The sequence below is a fragment of the Epinephelus fuscoguttatus genome, linkage group LG24 (assembly GCF_011397635.1).
Source record: "Epinephelus fuscoguttatus linkage group LG24, E.fuscoguttatus.final_Chr_v1".
Classification (NCBI taxonomy): Eukaryota; Metazoa; Chordata; class Actinopteri; order Perciformes; family Serranidae; genus Epinephelus; species Epinephelus fuscoguttatus.
Genome location: NC_064775.1, coordinates 6,775,787 through 6,791,563, shown reverse-complemented (window position 1 = coordinate 6,791,563; position 15,777 = coordinate 6,775,787). Strand labels below are relative to the sequence as shown.

The 15,777-nt window shown below is 41.5% G+C and overlaps 1 protein-coding gene across 7 annotated transcripts in view; it reads left to right on the top strand.

The window, feature by feature from the left end:
• The window catches only part of LOC125885077 (diacylglycerol kinase zeta-like), a 152,547-nt gene extending 146,341 nt beyond the window's left edge, over positions 1-6,206 (top strand). For 6 of the 7 annotated variants that reach the window (XM_049570506.1, XM_049570507.1, XM_049570505.1 and 3 more), the window contains one exon: positions 1,616-2,920. In XM_049570506.1, the coding sequence (XP_049426463.1) occupies positions 1,616-1,732 (117 nt within the window). In that variant the 3' untranslated portion in view covers positions 1,733-2,920. Of the gene's footprint in view, positions 1-1,615; positions 2,921-5,771 lie in introns of those variants that run through there. The other variant, XR_007448804.1, reaches the window with a different exon arrangement.
• Positions 6,207-15,777: the final 9,571 nt, after the last annotated feature.

Below are 15,777 nucleotides of genomic sequence, written 5' to 3'. Positions count from 1 at the left end.
GCTGGATCCTAATGAAACACCACAATCTCGCCAGCACAGAGAAGAGCAGAGGGCGGTCATTATGGCAAGTGGGAATAAGACTCTAACAAAAGCCTGTTTTGTTTTTAACAAGACTTAAAGTCGAGAGCCCAGTGTGCATCACAGCTCGCTGTGCAGAAGTCACCAAATCACCAGTGTGTTGTTTAGTCTGTTTACTGTTGAGGCTTACAGTACCAGAGGTCTGACTGTGTTAACAGTGAAGATGGGCCAACAGGCTTTATTGTAGTTTGTGCAAACAAACAAACCTCCAACATGTCATCAAGGTAAACAACTTATTTTACTGTGCTGTGCTGTGGAAAAAGACTTGAATCCTCCTCGTGGCTTGAGTGTTCATGGTTGTTCAAAGCTAAATTAGCCAGGGAGGCACTTGTTGAGAGATTCTGGGCCAATACCAATGTTTAAGATAATAGTTTGGCTCATGGGTTAGTTGTTCACAATCTAGCAATGTTTTCAAATTTGGCACAAACATCCACTTGGATTTAAGGATGATCTGATGAGAATTAGGTGGTCAAAACTCAGGGTCACTGTGACCTTGCATCTGTCTCATTCTTGTTGATGCGATTCTCAAGAACTCCTTGAAGGTATTTCTTCAAATTGACACAAACATCCATCCGTCCTTGGACTCCACAATGAACTGATTAGATTTTGGTGGTCAAAAGTCAAGGTCACTGTGACCTTGTGTCTGTCTAATGTCACCCTGTTGTTTATCTGGAAAACAACAGGATGTGTCCCGCAATGCAATGATAGTGAGTTTACGGCGTCCCGAAGGAATCCCGATGGAGATCTCTGGTCATCCCAAACTCATTTTCTATCGTCTCTCTGACGACAGGACGCTGTTAATCTGGAGCTTTTTAGCCTGAACGAAATTGATGTCACATAACAGGACAGGCCAGTGGCCGTCAAAAAGGCGAATATCAGCCGATACAGATTTGCGCCTGATAATTTGGTGCATCCGCAAAAAATTAGCCGTGCATATCCCCTCTCAGACCTGGTGAAAGGATTATTGGCAAGGGATGACATTCGAATATATTTGGTGGGTGGGATCACAGCATGCATTTTTACTTTGAAATGCAAAATGTATGCCTAATCCATATGTTGCCTGTAGCCGAGTACCTTTTATATGTAATGAAATAAAACAAAGACATAGCCAGGAAACAGTTCTGCAAATTTAAATTGTCATTGTTACCTTGACTGAACACTTTTCCCAAAAGATCATAAGAAGTATAACAATTAGTGCTAAAGAAATTCAGCTAAACTGCTCCTCTCCTGGCTGATTATGAAATCATGAACATAGTATTGAGAAATCTGTGTAATCAGTGTGCAAATGCGGGTGACTATGACCTGAGAAATGGATCCCAATGTGAACATAGCCTCTGTGGTCAGTTGCCATAGTAAAGGCACCATAATGTGCTCTGAGCTTTGATGGACACAGCGTAAAGGTCAGGGGGATTTCATGGAAACCTGGCCTCTCACTGTTGAGGTAGCTTTATGTGGACTGTCAGTATTGGAATAAAAGAACAGAAAGGACAAGCAGTTGAAATAACAGTCTCTGTAATCCTTTGTGTCTCTTCATCAGGGTGATACTCCCAAGAACAGGGCTGAGAAAGCCAATGACTCTGAACTGGCAGCCTATTTGGAGAACAGACAGCATTACCAGATGATACAGAGAGAGGACCAGGAAACGGCCGTCTGAAACTGCCGAACTCTTTCTGGGAAGGACGTGGGTGAAGACGCCGCTGTCTTCGTCCTCATCGTCGCGAGTCTGACAGCAGCACATTGAGGCCTGTGTGACGGGGAGGACTGGTACACGGATTCCGGCGCGTGCTTTCAAGGAATGACACGCGTCAGCAGAGTGCAGACTGAGAGTGAAGCTGTGCCAAATCTGATCACAACATGCACTGATGGTAAAGACAGCTGAAGCCTATGTTAATGAGGGATAAACAGGAACATTATGAGATGTATATGAAGCCATTCCATTTTATTTTGAGTCGCTCAGTAATAAAAAGTGTTTGTGAAGCCAAAACAATAGAAACAGCTGCGGGATGATCCGAATCTTGTTCTTGACTTTGAGAAGCATTTTGGGATCAAACTAAAAGTGATCATCGGCCATAAATCAGATTTAATGCAATGTTTGTTATTATGTTTATTATCAGAGAGTAAATTGAGTCTGTCATGGCTTAAGAAAACGAGGAACTACGGAGCAAAAGTTCGCCTCACCAAAATTTCAGATGTTTTATGTAGGTGAGATTATGAAATATTGTGTGTGCGTAGTATTGTCATTTTGGCCTGAAGATGGCGTTAGGTTAATGTTGATTGAACGTCCAATAAAGAAAACCTCTGGGGAAAAATTTGGGCTCAGTGGAGCCGTTAGGATTCATTCTCTTGGGACCATGAGAGCTAATTTCATCAAAATCAGACCATTAGTTTTTAGAATACGATTATTCATGGCAATCTAGTTGTTCTTGTTTGGACCAAAGTGCTGGACTGATTGACCAACCGAGCCATTTACCATCAAGAACAGTGACACCCCTGTTTGTTCACTGGGATGAAGCTCTGTGATTATTTTGCTGACTCTAAATGCCATCATCAGTTATGTTGTGAACCGGCTTCGGTTGGTCTTACCTCACCCATTTGACTTTATCAGTTTGTTGTACATAGTGTATTTTGTTGACTTATATCAACATATTCTAGAGATAATTATTATTTATGTCGGGAAGTAATCAAAGTAATGTTTTTCTGGTGCCTGTGCTGAACGATTGGATGTCTGAGGTGAATTCATGGTCCAGTGTGTAGGATTTATGGGGATAAATTGGCCAAATTTAAAATGCTTATTTTCTTTAGTGTATCATCCCCTGAAAATAAAATGGTTGTGTTTTCATTACCTTAGAATGAGCTGTTTATATCTACAAAGGGAGCCAGTCTTTGTTTATTGAGATTGAGTCATGTTCACCGCCATCCTTCTACTGTAGCCCAGAATGGACGAACCAAACTCTGGCTCCAGATGGGCCAATTGCGTTTTCTCATCGGCCACTGTAGTAAGAAGCCCATCTGCAACAAGTAGTGTTGGGAAAACACTGATTTGAATGTCCTCCTGAATGTCTGGATCAAAGAAAAGGTGACTACACATTAAGCTATCGGAGAAAAAAAGCTGTGCAAGGTTCTGAACAGTGTAGGAAAGCTGCTCAGTACGTTTCCATGACATTAGAGAAAATCGATTTATTGTGTTAGTCCGACTATAACATGTAAGTCTGACCGAAAGTGTACTAACTTGAATTTCTCAAAGTTGGACTGACACACCCAGATAATACGACTGGGAGTCGACCCAAACTAGCCGAGGCGTTCTGCGCATGCTCCACAGTTTCCGCCCAGGGCTTTGACCAGGAAGTCAGATAGTATTAAATGCTTAACAGAAGAACAAGCCACTAACAGCATGACAAAATCTACATCCAGAGCTGTAAAGTTGGCCACCATGGTACCAGTTTGCCGCAAGCTAACCGTAGCTAACTTGTTTGTCGATTGTTTGGTCTGTGACAGAATTGGTCAACCGGAAAAACATCCAATACTAACAAGCTAAAAGGGGGCATACCACCACCTATCGTAGAAGAATCGGACATACTTTCGTCAATCAACCAAATCCCCTCCCATGCTTGTATACTGGGACAATGACAGCAGTCCAAGTAAATGGCCTCGTCGAGCTGTAACCATAGCTTGACTTAACCGAGCATGTAAATGTACTGAGATATTTGTAACATAACAGGTTATTGTTTTTGAGAGGAAGAGACCTTGCTGATAATTTAGCTCCCCGTAAGAACTTCCTCAACAATGAACTCTGAAGGAATTCTTACCAGGAGAAGTTTCAGCTGGTTGCAACACACAGTCCTCGTGGCTAGATGCCACTAAACCCCGCTTCATCTTACACACTGAACCTTTAAACATCCTCAACATCAAGATCAAAGTTGTTTGCGAGTGTACATTAGATGAAAAAAAGACACATCTGTATGCTCATATTTTATTGATTTTGTAAAATTTAAGCCTGAAATCATGTCCGATTAATTTAAGGTTGTGCCAAATTTAAAGCTTGTTTACATTTAAAGATATAGTACACACCAGTCATTGTCTTTTGAATCTGTAATCCAAACTGTGTTGAGTTCAAGATCAACACTGAGGAACATTTAGATTTCGGGGGTCACTTTTGGACGCTGCAGCAAAGACAGATATTAAAATCAAACCTCTTTCAATCGCTGTCTGCTTTACATTCTTTGAAACTTTGAAGCTGTACGAGTTTTTAAAAAATGGGCACTCCCGACATCTATTATTACACTTGGTCATCTGATTGGATTGGGAAAATGGGTTGGTCAAGGGAAAAAAAGGAATCTGAAACTGGATTAGATCATGTAATCGGGTCTTGGTTTTGATCTGGATCCAACCTTGAGTTTGTTAAAAACATTTCAGTAGGATTGGTATGCCTTTGATCCAAAATATCAGGATTATCCTAAACCCAACAGAATGCTGGATTCAGGGTCAAAATATAATAAAACTTATAAGCAAATGAGTTGTTAAATTGTTAGTGATAAGGAAGATAAAGTAAACACTGGGCTACCAATTAAGCCTTTCAGTGTGGTTAAGTTAAAGAAAAAAAGAAGAGGGTTGGTGTCCCCATATCATAATCCCCCCAAACAGCTGTCAATGTCAAACAAAATTTATTTCCTAGTATTTATATTCCTATGAAGAACACTGGTTATCGGGATTTGGAAGTCCAAGTCTGAACCATTCCGAACAATAATTCAAATGACAAACAATCAGAAACCTGGATCCTGTTCGAACTATGTCTACATGAAGATGAAGAACCAGATTTTAAGACTGGATAAGACTTAAACTGGGATATTAATGTGCATCTCATCGCAGTCAACACTCATTACATGACAGTGTTTTTTCATGTGTTAAGATTTTTCACATACAAAGCCTGAACGTAACTCTGTTGTGATATTGTGAAGTCGGCTGCAGCTTCATCTCAGTCTTATTCAGGAAAACTGCAGGCATTTTGCAGGTTTTGCTGTCTCTCTTCAGATCACAGCTGGCACCGGACATCAACATAATGTCAGAAAGACGGCTGACGATATCTTATATGTCTACCAAGATTAGAATTTAACATTGTGTGGACTTTAACATCATGTACCCACTTTACACCTTGCATTAACATGCGTTTTTTTTGTGTGATCGGATTGCTCTTGACCACATGAAAGTACAGGTGTGAGTACACTCGAAACGCATTAAGGACAGATTGTTATCCGATCTGCCAAACCACTTCTGAAGGTGGTCAGGGATGCATTGTGACCACATGGAACAAAGGTGTAAACGCAAATGCAAACACTCAACGGGTAGCGACTGCCAAGACAAAAAAAACATAGAGAGACTCATGGTGAGACGAAGTGTCTGCTCTCCATTTGGTCTGACAAAAGTGTCCATACAATACTTAATGGGGGGCTAACATCTTCTTCTTGTTGTTATTGCGGCGCACAGGATATGAAGCTCAGTGTAAGTTCAATCAGGAAGACCTTTCCGTGCTCATTCATTCACAATTCTCCCTCTCTCACTCCCACTGCTTCCTCCAATTAGCTGCCACCAAGCGTGCACTCTTCTTGCTCTCCTATTGTAATTAGCCACGGCCTCCATCAGCCAATCAGGTCGTCACTACGAGATTTTAAATCTGTTCTCTCCTCTGCCGCTTTCAGCTGTCATTCTAGGCAGAAACGCCACCCCTCCTTCACCCCGTTCACCTCCAGCCATCACATCCAAGGTCAAAGATAAACCTGAAGACTCATTCCTCTTCTCATCCGGATCATCAGCACCCATCCATCTGATCCTCATCTCTTCTCCACTTCCTCTACCACCACCAGCGTCTAGACCCCGGGGGGGTTCCCTAATTGGCTACGGATCCATCACCCTCCTTATAGCTCACCATCTCGAAGGGGTCTAATCGCCAAAGACTTTTCACATTTTCACATTCCATTCTCATGTGCATTTGTAATTAAATATTTTCTTTCCTAACCAAAAACATGTCTCTCCTGATTGAAATGACGTTATAGTCTGCTGCTGGAAATTTTTGCAGAAGAAGAAGAGGAGGATGTGACATCAGCACAACGGAGCGTGATCGGATAGCAAACGGATCTGGATGTGGAGACCAGAGGTGCATATTAATACCAGATATAAATGTATGTGGTCAAGCGCTATCCGATTGCAAGGGGAGTAAAGGGGGCCATAGCATTTTCCAGACGTTGGGTTTTGTTCTCTGTACCTTAGGACGAACTGTCATTATTCTACATCAGGATGATGTCGGCATAAAATGTTCGGAACATGTTGGATTTTCATAACTTAACAACACAACTTGGAACCAACAAAATATCAGTGTCATCTGTCATAAGTATTTTACGTCAAATTGACTTTGGCTTTCAACATTGTCCTGACATTGAATTTTGGTCACCTAAAGTCACCACCTAAACTGAACCAGATATTAACGTCTAACGACACTGGTGGGCGGATGCCGAATTCTCTTGACAAGCTGGGCATTCCCTTGAACTGAACATATTTTTACCCGTTACACAGCTTTTTGCAGGTTACCTGTCAAGTACCCGCAGGTACCTGACCCGATGCAGGACCCTGGACTGTATGTAGAAAGTGAAACCAGCATGAAGTGTCTCAGGCCACCACAAACCTCCAAAACTGATTGAGTGCTCCTTGCCAAGTCGGTGGAACTCTATCGGAGGGATAAACACCATTCATCCACAAGATATTCCTTCATTTATATCAATTACAGCCTTTATTTAATCACAGAACAGATACAACCGATAGAGGAAAGCAAAGATAACCAGACATATCAAAAGAACATATAGGATCAGAGATAATCACAGACGTTTGAGGACAGAAGTTTGTATATGGTGTCATGGAGATGATGAAGATCACACATCTTTTTTATTTTTTATTTTTTTATTTTATTGACTGTAAAACAGTTTATTTATTTTCATTTTCATACTCACCAAAACACTCGGTGAACTCTGGTTCACAGAAGCATCTGAATCTGATGCTTTTCCCACTCTTTTATTAGTTTTTTTTTTCTTGAATTTGTCCTCGATCTGTTTAAAATATCTTGGTGCGAACATCCATTCATGAAGGGGACATATCAAAATGATAAAATCATGGCCGTGTCTTGCCCTACCTTGTGTAACCTAAGCTCTTTTGAGGAACGATGCCTGTACTAACCCTCCTACCCACCTTTGAAATCGAACTTCCACCCCTGGTGTGGTCATTCAGCGAGTTATCCAGCAGGGCGACTGGACCTATGCTCTGTATTTCGGAGCCAACTCCCACATTCAGAGATGCTGCTTTGAAAAGCAAACTCCTGTGCAGCGACAGAACCGACCCATTTTCAATCATGTTCTGGGGGGAGGGGGTGTATGTGTGCACCAAGATTTTTGAGGGTTTCATGATTTCTGTCTAAACTTTGTACAGTAAGTTATTACCCTGACTTTGATTCGGCACAGCGGCTGCTGAAATAATTGGCAAACCGAAAGAGACATGTCTCAAACTGGCTTCACTGACTTGTTTTTTTTCCTGGTTTGTTCTGCCTGTGAACTCTAGCATTTGAAATTTGTTGGGTGTCTTTAAGTTAGCTTTGCTTTGACAGAAAACTCTGGCTAATCTTTATTCTGTCAGGTTATTGACTTTTTTTTGTAGAAACATTGGTTAAAAAAGTTATGTGTTCATTTTGTAATTATTTCTCTCTCTTTATAATCCTGCATTTGAGGTTTGTTTTAAAGTTGTTTGATATTTGGAACATTTGTTTTTGGCATAAATAGGCAGATAATGAAAGACGGGGGTTAATTTGAGAACGACTTGTGTTCGTTCTGTTTTTATAGATACGGTATACACACGAACAAAGTGAGTTTCGTGTAAAATTATTTCAGTTTCCATGTTTCTAGACAGCTAGACCAGATCACAAAGCTCCTTGTAGAGTTCAAATGGTCACAATGATTGAACAACCTGAAGTCACCAGTATTGATGGATCTGCCTGGATCTGAATCTGTCCATTTGGGAAGCACAAGTGAATCAGTTTCAGCTGCTTTGGTGCAAATCAAAGTGACAACGGGTCCAATGTAGAGGCAAAAGCATGTGGTGTCCACAGACAGTTGCTCTCTCCTTATCCTTCCTGTCCGATTCGTCACTAGTTTTATGTTCTGCTGGTGTCAGGCGGCATGAGGCGGCACCTGCAGCCCAATCATGATAACGCACAGTACAGCATGACCCAGATGTGCCAGTCACCAGCACCCTTCTGTAATGTCTGTAATGACAAGATAAGACACAACTGGGGGATGAATGGACCAGGAGTGCTAAAGTGCTGACTCATTTCTAGGTTTTAGGATTCTATGGAAACCTGTCAGCCATTTAATGTCAGGGTTTGAGGTTTTGCTCCCCTGTTTCCCCCTCCCTTGTGTTGCTGTCTGTCTTGTCCGTGTCTGCTGGCTGGGCATGGTTGACCCACATCCAGATTTCCCGCTCTTCCACCTACTCACCTGCAGCTCATCTCCTGGTCAATTCCTCCACCTGTATACAAGCCCGGTCTGATCAGCCACTCGTTGCCAGTTTGTTCCCATCACGTCCATCTCTGCTTGAAACCTCTTTTGGACTATTTGCCTGCTTTGTTTTTGCCTGAACACCTTTTGTCTCCCTGCCTGCTGACCTTTTTGCCTTTTTGTTTTGCCAGCTCATGCCACAGTGCTCAGTTTTTCCCTGCACCTTTTTGTATTAAAAGAACGTTTCAGTTTTGAACTGCATCCCTTTCCACTGGCACTGTGAGGACCCTTAGAAAGAAAGAACTCGACACAAGAGTTCGTCATGCGTTAAGATCAGGAGATGACTTGAAAGCAGTAAGGAAGGTGCTGGATCCCAACATACATACGTTGCCTTGTGCTATGTACAGACAGCCTGGAAGGTCTATTTCTTTGTAAGAACAATGCTTTATGAACACATTCATAAAAACAGTTTGATTTGGAATATATCTATAGCCTTTATATTGCCATAATTGGTTAATGTTTTATAAAAGCAATGGCTCAGTCCAGGCCGTGATACATTGTGCTTTTAACAGTTAAGGGGACGCAAAGCCAATGACCCTTAACTGCAATAAAATCACAACCACTGCCTGTCATGAGCTATTGCTTAATAATAAAATAGTCGACAAGCCTGTGTACAGTAGGCATTTAAAAATATTCCACAACATTTCTCCTCTAGAAACAGACAGGAATAACAAGACTTGTCATCGATCCTGACGCACACTTTGGACAACTCACTTTGAGAAGAACTTGGTTTAAATACCACTTGCCTGGAATAGCAATAGATTTCCTATTGATTCTATCCAGGATGGTGTGTCTTCTGTTGTCCACACTGCACACCCAATCAGGGTGATATGTCAACCCCTCCTTCTAGATCAGATGTATTGATCTCTGTCTTGTTGTTAGTATACTTACTGAGCAGCTGTAATGTTTTCAGGGAACAAGTGGCCTGTATTGCTTTTTTCTTCTTCTCCTCATTGATCACTGATGAACTGCCTTCAGTGAGCAGTAAAACACGATACTAGACTCTTAGTAGAGGTCTCACACTTTCTGCCAAGGACTAATTGCGGGATAAATGTCTGGAAAATCTTCTACACTTATTTCTCTTCAACTAATCACTTTAAATACAGGAGCTTTATTTCTGCACGATGGGATTGATCGTTCTCAACAACCCATTGCTGTTTGAATGGGTTAGGTATATCTCTGACATTTTCTTTCTCATAATTATCCCACTGAACAAGGCATATAAATGCAGTTTGACAATTTGCACTGAGAAGAAGCAAAACAGAGGCAAGGCGCACACTGAAATAGCAATGTGCACATCTTGAGGCGTGAAAGAAGCCGTCTATGTCAAACTGGAACAACCATTGTTAAAAAGAGGAGGTTGCCTACGACACCATTTATCACCCACCTACAATGCAGTCTTGGGATCCCTCCCAAGACGACTTCACACTCATTCACATCTGGTCCCACCTGACTCTGACGACACACAATGGCCAGGTGGGTCAACGACTCATTGTGACCTTAGCGGCTCTGTAAGGGTTCTCACCCACACAGAGTTTAAAGGCTGCAACACTGTACCAGTCAATTAGAACTGAAGAAGCTTCTTGGATGAGAGGCGAATTGTCTTCAAGAATAGCAAGCAAGTCCAGTTGCCTTCAAAGACCTGACCTGACCTGGATGGATTCTGCTGTATGTGAGGATAGTCCAAAAGAGTTCATATACTTTATGTCTTCACGTCTAAAGTACCTCAAATAATTTCTGTTGTGAATATTTATACATGTTAGAAAAGGACACCTGTCCTCCAGATTTTGTCAATGCAATTACGTCATGACCGTTGTTGGGATCAAAATGAAGTTTTAAGATGGGTGTGGTCCGGGCAAGGGGCCTGGAAGTAGGGGGGTATTGAGTTGGGAAAGGGCCACTTTACACTCCTGGCCGACAGTCACTTTAAGTGACACATCATTGTATCGTGGCTAGACTGATCCCATTGCAATTTGGTCTCTGTTATCTTTTTGATCACTGATTTCCCAAGGTGTAAAACATCATCTAGTGGTCACACAGTAACATTCATTTGAAGTCATGTTTGTGTCCACGAATATAAGTGCAATATTTCCTGTTGTTTAGCTCTGGTTTGGTCTCTAACACTTCTACATCTTCTCCCTAAACACAGGTGACAGGCTGCAATTAAAGATGAAGAGAACTGATCACATCACTCCTTTTCTTTTTGTTGTACCCTGGCATCCAGAGTGTCACATAATTACATTAAAGCACTACTGCATGTCTATCAGCAATGTCTAGAAATTATGTTCAGCCAGTGCAACCACTCAAGAGGCATGGTTAGGTTATTAGTGAAAACAATTTGGGCCACCTGACGACACATATGACAATGCTGCATTGGAAAACTCTTGGAAAACTTGCACAACTGTTGTGCGGCCTCACTAGTATCGTGCATGTCAGCACAAATTCTTTGACAATCTGTTAAACTACAGCAGGACTTTGAGGCACTGGCGGTTAGGATTTAGAGCCTTGGAAAATGTGCATTTTCCGTGGTTCTATTCTGACACGGAGGACATCCTGTGAGAATTTTAGCTGCATTTTTAGCATGCATCAGTGGCTGCTCAACTTCTGTGTTGCGACTGGTCTTGGATTTTTCAACCACTCTGACTATTTCTGGATCCCTAAAAGCGGGATAATCTCCATCCTGACCGCAAAGGACCAAGACTGTTAAACACAAACATCAACTACTTTTGCAAGCACCCCGACCATTTGGGAGGATAGGCCACAAAAGTTGCACACAACCTCCTTCAGATACATCTATCAGTCCCCTATTCTGCCCTTTCAAACCTCCCCCAGGCTGCTGGGTGAATTTACCTCTTTTCCCCTGAATAATCTGCTTGATATTTTGTCACGCATGCACTTATCCTTCTGTGACCTTGTCACTTTTCCCCTGGACGTTTTTTTAAAGAGGCCACTTACCATTGTCTTCTCTTGATTGTAAATGAGTCTTTGTGCTCTGGTTTGTTCCCAGACTATTTCAAACAAGCCTGTATTCAGCCCCTTGGCTTTGATCCAACACTTCCTCATAATTACAGACCTATCTCCAAATTACCCATTGTCACAAAAATCACTGAAAGGCTGTTGCTAAACAACTACTGGAAATGGTGAAACAACCTAACATTTTCGCCAGCTGCATAGTGTTAAAAGCTACCAACAAAATTCTGATGAATGCAGTATCTAGTTAGTCATCATTCCATTTTAGTATTGATAGACATTTGCCACCTTTGACACTGTAGATTTTACCATCTAGCTGAAGAGACAAAAGCAAAGAGTGTCGGCGTAGATGGAACTGCACTGCGATCTTTGTTGTCATGTCTTCAGAGAAATCTTTCAGGATGACTATCGATGATTTTGTCTCATTGTTGGCTCATATGTTGTGTGGGGTTCCACAAGGTTTAATCCTTGGTCCCATCATGTTCTGTTTATATGCTTCCCCTTTGTCTTATTATTATTATTGTTATCATTCAGCAGTTTAAGAGTGTTGCCTACTATTGTTATGCAGATAACAGCCAGCTTAATGTATCATTTAATGTGATCATCTTAGAAAATCTGGATACTCAGTGTTACTAAAATTTGATATACAGAAATTGAACTTTAACCCTTTCATGAGTCTCAGTCAGAAAGTTCAAACTGTAGAAATGAACATTCTCCCAGGTCTACTTTTTTTGTTTTCAAGAAATCAGTCAGTTCTCTGAATGGGATCCAATTGTTTCCAGGTTCATTTGGCACTGGAAAAAACCCAGAGTTAGGTTAGGTTTGAAACTTGACAACTCCCAGAAATGGAAGGAAATATGTCTGTACCACATTTCAAATATTGCCTCTACTTGGCTTAAATTAGACCATTGATGAATCTGTGCTGCCAAGATCATTACGTAATAATGATTTGGGATGTCAACTTAAATTCTGTGACTTTGTTGCAGAGGAATATAAATTACAAGATGAACGAAGAGAAACTGGATGATGTGCCTATGACCTCTATTTAAAGCCTAACCAACTGTACACTTGATCCAAAACTGGATAGCCAAAAGGAATAACTCAATAATGGAAAGGAGACAATTAAAAAGACTTCCAAATTTTAAAAGAAAAATATGCTCTGGAAAGGCAATTACATCATTATTTTGATCAAGTTGTTAAAAATGACCCACTAGGTATGGATGATCCAGAGTTAGGAGCTTATTTGTCAGAGTTAAACAGGATATATTATGCCCAGACTGCATAAGAGCTTTATGAAAAAAACATTCCATGGATTATTAAAAATAAATGGGAAAATTAAGATAACACTGATATTCAAAAGGAGGACTGGTACATCTATTGTGACTTTTACATGAAAGTGCATCAACTCACATACATGGATATGGATGGAAGTGCTTAATTAAATTTTTCAATTACCCCAGAAAGAAGACTTTACTGAAGAGAATTCAAACTGCTGAAGAATGTGAGGGATGCCAATCAGTGGCATATATATATATATATATATTGGGAATGTCCAATAACGTTGGGTCAGAGATGCATGGAATATTGGAAGGCATATTTAATACGAAAATACCTTTCCAATTTTTCCCGTACATTTCAGGGAAAGTCGACTTTCATCAAGGCACTTCAGCAATTTATCTGGTGTTCTGATATGTGCTTGCCTACAAATGAATATTTACTAAATTATGGCCAAAACTAGAGAGTAGAGAAAGTAGTCATAGTACATGTGATGCCAACATAGAGAGGACATGCCCTCAGTACTTGAAAGACTATGAGTATAAAGTAGAATGTGATAATCATACACCGCCCACTGTTGACTACTTGCTACATAGTGATGTGTAATGTACAAGAAACCTTCAAGCAAGCTATGAGTCAGAGATTTGGGCTAGTGCTATGAAGAAGGAAATGGATTCCCCTGGGAAAAATAATACATCAATATTGATCACAATACCAGAGGGCAAACATGCAGTTGAGGGCAGGTTGGTCAATGCACTCAAAGACAACTCATATGATACTGAAACATACAAGGCCAGATGCCAAAGGGTTATGGTCAAATGGCAAGACTTCAGGGAGACTAATTCTCCGACAGCAAATATGACATCGTGGTTAGTTGGACCACTATATACTTGCAGTACCTTGCAATGGGGTATGTGTATTGGAACTGACTGCACTGGTGTACAGAGCTTTGGCCCTCCCTTGAGAGGAAGCTGTGACCACGGAGAACGCAGTGGTTGCCTAGTGCTGGAGAAAAGGGGTTGAATGAAGTGGCTACAATCAGAGGATATAACAGCAGAGGGCAGAGCTAAACAGAGTTGTCTCATTCCACTTCAGTAACCTCTTCACCTTCATGGAAAATGGGGGCATACTGGATTTTACAGACGTCGTCAGTGTGTTTTGTCGACACTACATCTACCTTCCAGGAGTTCAAAGTACGGCTGCGAAATTTCAAAATCAGTGGAACCACCATGGATTATCCTCACAGGGTGGACGAACACTTCTCCAATTGTGACGGAGAGGCGCTTTTAATAGAGCCCGAGCGATTCAGGACATTTTTGCAGGAAATGGTACCTTGAAACCAATAAAGTCACCCCGCTACAGTTAGAGAATGGACACCAGAGTCAAGGTGTCATTGTGTACCTGAGAATTTCAGGTTGACTTAAAGGGAAAATAATTGCTCCAAAAATAAAAATCCACTCACTCTTTATAGAAATTAACAATAATAAACACTAGGGTTGCATGGTAATATCGGCGAGTCATTGGTATAACATTGTATTTCATGTGTCCATCTGCTGGAGGGCCATCACAATAAGAGCATGCGTGCATAATATGATGTTAATCCCATGCAGAAGACATTTGAGGATCACTAAAATTAGGTAGGGAAAAAAGTGGATTAATCAGTATCGGTATTGGTTATCTGCCAGATGAGTTGTAACATATCAGCATACCAGATATCGGCAAAAAAATCCAATAGTTTGCATCCCTACTAAGGACCAAGCAATCCATTTGTTTGCCATCTTAGTGGTGTTAGTTTTACTTTTTTCAAGGCGTTTTGACCTTTGATGCTGCCTCCTGATTGTGACTTTATCTTAATGAGACGGACCTGATTAAGTAAAGGTTACATACATGCAGAAGACTGTTGAGTTTTAAAGGTAGATTCAGTTTGCAGACACTAGTGATGGAGTAGAATGCAACAGACGTTACATGCCTATGTTTCTATGAGAGACAGAAAGGAAGAGGCAGTGTAATGTATGCTGCTTGCTCCTGTGAAATCTTTATTCATTTTCCCATTGACAAGTACAAGCTAATTTCTCATGAATAATGAAAGCATTATATCAGAGGTTATATTGCTGTCTTTGATCAGGAGCATGACACACTGCCAACTGCTCTTATGCTCACTTACAAAGCTTAATCAAACTATATTATCTCCAGGGCATCATGGAATATCTAGAGTAACACAACAACTTGTTGTGGACCCCTTTTCTTCGTCTTCGGTTGTACTGAAAAATTGATGGTTCAAGGGTTATTTTGAAAAAATTATGACTTGTGTTTGGTGGCACGGTGATGCAGTGGTTAGCATTGGCGCCTCACAGCAAGAGGGCTCCTAGTTTGAACCTGGGGTGGGGGAGCCCATCTGTTTGGAGTCTGCTCTTCCTGTGTCAGCGTGGGTTTTCTCTGGGGTACTCCAGCTTCCTCCGACAGTCCATAGACATGCAGGTTAACTGACTCCAGAGTGACTGTAGGTATGATTGGTGATTGTGAGTGTGAATGGTTGTCTGTCTCTATGTGTCAGCCCTGTGATTGTCTTCTGAACTGTCAAGGGTGTACCCCGCCTCTCACCCACTGTCAGCTGGGATAGGCTCCAGGGATTAAGCGGTTATGGAAACAGGCTGAGGTTGCAGACGTCCCTCTCCTCAGCAACGCTTTCCAGCTCCTTCTGGGGGATCGTGGGGCGTTCCCAGGCCTGATGAGATATATAATCCCTCCAGCGTGTCCTGGGTCTGCCCTGAGGCCTCCTACCAGTTGTATGTGGCCAAAACACCTCTACTGAGAGGCACCTAGGAGGATCCTAATCAGATGCCCGAACCACATGACATGAAGGTGT